Source organism: Tasmannia lanceolata, unplaced genomic scaffold (assembly GCF_043159265.1).
Source record: "Tasmannia lanceolata isolate RefF3 unplaced genomic scaffold, GAP_Taslan_0.1 ptg000013l, whole genome shotgun sequence".
NCBI lineage: Eukaryota > Viridiplantae > Streptophyta > Magnoliopsida > Canellales > Winteraceae > Tasmannia > Tasmannia lanceolata.
Genome location: NW_027518690.1, coordinates 48,122,313 through 48,129,249, shown reverse-complemented (window position 1 = coordinate 48,129,249; position 6,937 = coordinate 48,122,313). Strand labels below are relative to the sequence as shown.

At 38.7% G+C, this 6,937-nt stretch overlaps 1 protein-coding gene across 1 annotated transcript; it reads right to left on the bottom strand.

Moving 5' to 3' along the window:
• LOC143890385 (protein trichome birefringence-like 39) lies at positions 1-5,924 on the bottom strand. Its single transcript, XM_077395033.1, has 5 exons — positions 5,580-5,924; positions 5,298-5,469; positions 3,175-3,350; positions 2,842-3,000; positions 1-401 (listed from the first exon to the last, which is right to left on the bottom strand). Exons 1-5 carry the CDS (start codon positions 5,873-5,875, stop codon positions 107-109), a joined length of 1,098 nt encoding a protein of 365 aa, XP_077251148.1. The 5' UTR covers positions 5,876-5,924; the 3' UTR covers positions 1-106.
• Positions 5,925-6,937: the final 1,013 nt, after the last annotated feature.

Here is a 6,937-nt window from a genome sequence, read left to right as displayed (position 1 = left end):
TACAGTGAAAAAAAAATACACCTAAAATTCGAAAATAATTTGGAAGATGAGCAACATTATTTTTCTTTCAAATTTAATTTTGGTTATAACACTCCCTCCATTATCTTCAAAGGATGAGGGCAGAGTATAGAAGCTGGTTCCATGTATCCGGTAGGCCAGCGATGCACCAATGGCTACAGTCCATGCCTGCGTGGTCCCCGCTGTAGGCGGATGGGTGTGCATCTTTTCTAAGCTGAGAGAGCAATGTTACGTCCAGCAAATACACGGGTTTTGACATCTTATTCAGCACATTCTTTAGCACTATGGATGGAGGAAGCTCACCGCCCGGGTACACTGATCCGCTGACAGGCAGTGTTTGCTTGTAGCAGTTCTTCGCCTTCAGGTCATTCCAATCCTTTCCGCTGGTTATGAGCAAAAATAAAAAAGAATACCCAAGTAAGAAGACGAATTGGATTGAATCTGAACCATGAGCTTTTATATGGTGCCCGACCGCAAAGTACCTTGCTAGCAGTACCACCCTTGATATTTGATCCACAGCAGACCATTTTTTCAAAGTCTGCTGTTGGACATAATATCAAGGGTTGAAGTACTGCCCACAAGGGACTTCAAGGTCGGGCACCATATAATTTCGCCCGAACCTTACCCAAATACAAGCTAAAAAACAATTGAGTTAAAAATTGGAGTGGGATCAAATACAAGCTAAAAAACTAGTGAGTTAAAAACAAAAATTGAGCAGGAGGGAGAACCAGAAAACAATCCCATCTTGCATGCCCAAAATTAATAAGCATGTTGGAGACTTTGCTCATGTTGGATCAAATATCAAGGGCGATAATGTTATTATGTGTTTGTACGCCTACTCATCACATAAAATCCTCACTATTTCACGAGAAATTATATGATGAGTGGGCCCGCAAACATGTAAAGGTGGTACTATGGAAGTACCATCCTTGATATTTGATCCAGCAGCAGCTTCTAAAAAGTGAGAAATTGTTGGATCAAATATCAAGGGAGGCATGGTGCCCACCTAGGGGTGGCAATGGTTCGGTTTCGGTTCGGTTCGATCCCCAAACCGAACTGAACCGAAATTTGAATTGGTTTGGTTTTACCAAACCAAAACGGAACCAAAACTGAATTTTCGGTTCGGTTTCGGTTCGGTTCCGCCAATTTTGCCACCCCTTACTCATAATAATTGGAAATATTCGATTTTGGTTCGGTTTGATCCCCAAACCGAAATTTGAATCGGTTTGGTTTAACCAAACCGAAACCGAATTTTCGGTTCGGTTTAGGCTCGGTTCGGTTCGGTTCGGCCAATTTTGCCACCCCTATGCCCACCCATCATATAAAATCTCCTGTTGTAGAATTCATTAATTGGCTTTATAAGAAACAACGTAAATATCATAAGAGACAATATCTAATGGGAGATGATAAATTCACAACCCCTGTAGATTGATTTGCACCCCTTTAACGTAAATATATTAATGTCAAAAAGCATAAAAAAGCATCAGATTTAGGGCACTGGTTAAGGAGCATTTAAAGCACCTATTTTCATGTACCCACACTTTTATCCTCAAAACACATTTATTATTAGAGAACGGTTTCCACAATTTCATTTCTATTACGAGAAAATAACAAGAATACCCCTGTGTCATAAAAGATAATAGCCAAAGTACCTTAACCCATTTTCCATGAGATTGAAATATTTATTATTTTATATGAGATAAGCTTATTTTTGTCATTTTCATGAGATAGTGTATTTTGTCATTTTTATGAGATAGTGTTGTTCATAGGATTGATGATCCTAACCTTCCAATCTATGCATTTTTTTTATTCCTCAAATCAAAGGGTTAAGATCATTCTATGGAGAAGATTTTACGGGCCCACACTATCTACATTAGGGCCCAACAAATGAATGGTTGGATCACCCACCCAAACAATGTCGGCACGTGTATTTTTTTCATTTGTTGGGGGTGTGCCCAGAAAATATTTTTCAATCCTAACCCCGATCTATGTAGTTTTTTTATATTGCGGTGTCCTTTTTAAACCTTCTCAAATCAAAGGGTTAAGATCATTCTATGGAGCAGATTTTATTAGAGAATAAAATTAGATCTGAATTAGAGAATAAAATCCGGGCCCAACAAAATGAATGGTTGGATCACCAAAAAAATGCGGCTACCAGTATTTTTTCAGGTTGCACGTAAGTGCAGAGCCGTCCACCATGTAAATTGTCTTGCATTAGATAGGTCTTTTTTATTATTTTCTATGAGATATAAGTGTATTGGTCATTGTTTATGAGTGAGTGGTACTTTGATCATTTTCTATGAGATAGGGTCTTTTAATTTTCATGATATATGAGTTTTTTTTTTTTTTTTTCCGAAGAGATATGTGTATTTAACACTTTCTATGATATATAAGTATTTTTGTCATTTTTCATGAGATTTAAGTAGGGATATTTTTGTTATCTTTTATGAGATAAGGGTATGCTTGTTATTTTGTCATGGTGGGGGTATTTTTGTAAAAACCAAACCCAAGCCTCTTTTGTTGAAATTGTAATTATGGAAATAAAATCCCGACTACAATCGTTGCTCTAGTGATAAATGTGTTTGAGGATATATGCGTCATGCGTGGGATCCATGAAAATAGGTGCTTTAAATGCTCCTTAACGGTAAGGGCACTCGTTAGCAAAACCCTTTATTTATAATAACACAAGAATTGGTTTTTCTATTACTAGCCTTTTATGTTCCCAAAGACAATCATCTTTCTCATTTAAATAAACGAGTAAGGTCCCATCAAACCCCAGCTTACCTATTTAAAAAAAGAAAAGAAAAGAAAAGCAAAGCTTACATGTAATGGGTTGGTGAAATCCCTTGGAAGAAGACTCTGGTGTTGGCAGGATCAACATAGGTGTCCACCCATTCAGCCCAAGTGGTGAGCCCCTTTTGAAAGGCAGTCAGACGATCCATGTCTTTATATACAGTCTTTCCTTCCTGCAAGTAGTCCCATCTGCAAACAGCCAAGGTCTTCTTTTTAGCTTTTTTTTTTTTTTTTTTCCCCTTTTGTAAATGATATTTCCACCCCTCCTTTTTTGTCTTTTCTCGAAAAATGTCATTTATTGGAAAAGACAAAAAAAGGTGGTGGAAATATCATTTCTTCGTTATGAGTTTGGGCAGATCCTACGGTTGACTGCTTCCTTGGTGGAGCCACCAATGCCACGTGTTAAAGATCAACATGTCCATGCCTCTCCATGCATTGCCTGTTTCGATGGAGTCCAGTTTCAAGACCCGCCCTATTCCCTCTCCTACCAAGTCTACAAGATAGGTACTACGATAATACATCACAGACACTCCATAATCCTGCAAAAATGTTGTATTTGTTCATTCAGCTCAGCCAATGGAGAGGCAGGAAAAACTAAAATGAAGAAAAGTGTTGCAATGCCCTTACTTGAAATGGGTAAATCCGCCCCTTTTGATTACTTGGGACACCCAGCAGCAGTGTATCAATGACTGCAGAGGGGCTGATGTACTTCACATCAGAAGGATTCAATGGGGCTGATTGCCATGTACGGCTACTGGGTGTCCCAAGTAATAAAAAAGGGGTGGATATATCACTTCCCAAATTTAAATGTAATTTTGTGTCCAGTAATAGATATAGGGCTGACAGTCGGTTGTCATAATCTGAAACGCACAGGGCCTAAGCCTTTTTTTTTATACTTGTGTTTTTTGGATATGAGAAAGGGTATTTCCGTGTTTAAATTATGGGCGATGATAAGTTCGCACCCCTTTAAAGGAGGGTACGTGTTAGACTTTTAACATCAATTCTTGTTAAAGGATGCGGATTATCCTACAGGGTGCGAATTTATCGTTGCCCTAAATTAGTCAACGCTGACGGTTTTTTTGCAAGAATTGATTTTAAAAATTACTTTTAGAGACAGTTTTTTACAACCCGTATTTATAAGTATTCAGGCCCTGTTCATCTTAGATTGTGACAATCGATTGTAAGCCCCAATTCTATTATTTGACTCAAAATTATGTTTAATAGTCAAGTACATTAATCGGTTTGGGGCTCACAATCGATTGTCACAATCTGAAACGAACATGGCCTTAGTTTTTGTGTAATATTCAGCGACAGGACAAGGGTAGTGTTAGAGACAGCTTATTGTTTCTGTCACTTAAGTATTTTTTCGTACGGATTTTATGATCCGTCACTAGCATAAAACACGTATTGCCCCATTTGCATACAAGATTAAATTAAAACAATCTAATTAGCAAGTAAGGGTAAAGTTATCATGAGGTTCTTAGGTAAGGGCACTTTTAGCAAAAGCTAGCTATCATTTGAGGTTGATAATGTTATTAAAATATATAAGGTTCATGAGAACTTCCTCGTAAAATCCCTCAACTTTTCTACACGCATGTTGCAGCTTTAATTCGAAAGTTTGTCAATGAGAGAAACATCGAAGTAGAAGTGGTGTATATAAGACAAGAAACTACAAATAGTTTAATGGCTAATCGCTTTATGCTAATGAAGGACAGACAGACCTTGGTCGAGCGGTTGTTGCTAGTGGGGACTGGGGAGCACCACTGACAAGGTTGGTACTACTTTCTATGCGGGGACCCCCACCGACTATTCCGGTGCCTACTAACTTAGTGCTACTCGGTGCCCGCCACTACTCCAGTTGTTCAAAGTAGGGTCCGACATGTTATAACTTATAACTCAACGATTTTAATGGCTGGCCACACTGAAAATTTGGGGTAAAGCAAAGCCAAGGAAAATTTACTTCTACATACTGTCCTTAACTAACAAAAGATTGGAGCAATTTTAGTCACGGGGGGGAATTATAGGCTCGTTGGTCTTTTCGCAAATGCTGAAAATCACATGCAACAGTCAAGCTAGAGAGAGAGAGAGAAAGAGAGAGCTAAATTCTCACACAATGGTTCAAAAAAGGGGAGAAAAATAACTTAAAGGAGAAACTTCTTAAGGTACTTGAATGAATGATTGGGCATATATAATTTTCCTAATTAAAAAGTATAGTGTCTCCCACTAAGACAAACGAAAAAGAGAGTGGGGTGCTTCTAGTTTTCTAAATGTCAATGAAATTCTAGTCATAGCAATTTTAGTCACGGGAAACATGTATATAGCCAACTTGCATGTATTATATTATATTTTCTAAGGGCACCTTTGGCTACCATAAAAATATAATATGCAAGTTGGCTGTGTTGAATTCCGAAAAGAAAAAGGTTCCTCATCATATGAATTCGGTGGAAGAAGAGAAGGCAAGTTAAAAAAAAAAAAAAAAAACTAACCACAAATGTGAGTGTTGAGAGATCATCTTTCTTCACAAAGGAGGTTTTAGACTGGGGAACTGCAGCGTGGAGCATGCATGTAAGTGATTCCCACTGGTTCAAGCTCAGGGAATCCCCCACAAACATTATCTTCTTCCCTCTATATCTCTCTAAGAAATCCAAACCATTGAATCTACAACACCCAAAAAGGAAAAAAATAAAACAAAGCATACATAAGTGGCCGGGGTTTGAAATTAAAAACAGTTCTTATTTGCTTGTGGATAGAGAGATGATAAATGGTACCTTGGTAACTCGCACATGTTAGGCTTCCATCTAAATTTCAAGTACAGATTATCAGGTCGGCCATATTTTTGGCAGTTGAATTCAGGATCAATGAAGGGACAGGTAGAGGAATCATAAAGAGGATATGAAGCATCATAAACCCAACTCCCCTGAAAAAAATTACAGCTGGTTAATTGTTTTCTACCCCTGAAACTACTCTCGTTGTGAAAATGCTTTGCCCTGGCCTGTTGGAGAAACGAAAGGAGCAAGAAAAAAGGTAGAAAAGAGGAACAAAAGTTTCGGAAACCAAAACCCATCTCGGTTTTCGTTCCGAGAGTAAAATGATGGAAAGGTAGGAAACAAGAGAGAGGAGATGTGTATATAAGCTAGTGGGTTACTGGGTTGGGGCCAAAGATTCTTGGGTTCACATGCTTTGTGACAAAATATCTGATATTTTTTGCAGAATGGATTGGGTTTTGAGTGGAAATCTTGCATTGATGTGAGCACGTAAGATAGAGAGAGAGAGGGTGGAGGGGATTGGGTTTGAGCTAAGGACCAGGAGCTTGTTTTGGGTGGGACCGGATAATCTTGTGCTATGTTGTGTCTCACCAGTCACTGCCGAGTCTAAAGTAGGAATCCTTACTTTGTAGGTTGGTGCTCTCGTCGGGACCATTTTCTGGAAGTAAAGAAGGGGTAATAATGACCAAACGATTTAGTGATTTTTGCACCCTTTTTTTTTGGTTCTATGCTCAAGCGTCACGATAAGAACGGGATCCCGTCTCCCTAGCAACCCTCCTCACTATGAAAACACTTCTAAAACGGGATCCGGCGGTGGAAATAAAGAAGGGCAATAATGTCCAAACAATTATGTTTCCAATCTGGAATTTAGGACAATAATTTCTATTTGCGAGAAATTATATGTTGCATGGCCGTATAGTACAGTATTTTTCAAAAAGTATTCTATAGCCCACTTCATAGGATGATCGAAACCGTGCATTTGTCGGGCCACATTGTAAATAGTTAGGAAGAAACGTCCTAGATCAAACGTATCTACAGGTATCCCCCCAAACGTTTCCTAATTGGGGTTTGCTAGGGTCCATTTGCAAAAGGCATTTAGTGGGGGTCTGTCGCACGTCAGACTAATGGAGACGAAAGCTGTTGTCTCCAAGTGCCTGCTCTGACATGCAACAGACGAGCTGTGAAATGCCTTTTGCGATGGACGCTAGCAATTCCCTTCTTAATTACCGATAGTCCCTTCTTTTGCCTTAAATAACTTTTAATTTTTTGTTTAAACCCATTTTACCCATCATCATATTACCCTTAGTTGTACATAATAATACATAAATCCCAAAAATCTCTCCTCCATGGCAACTTTAAAT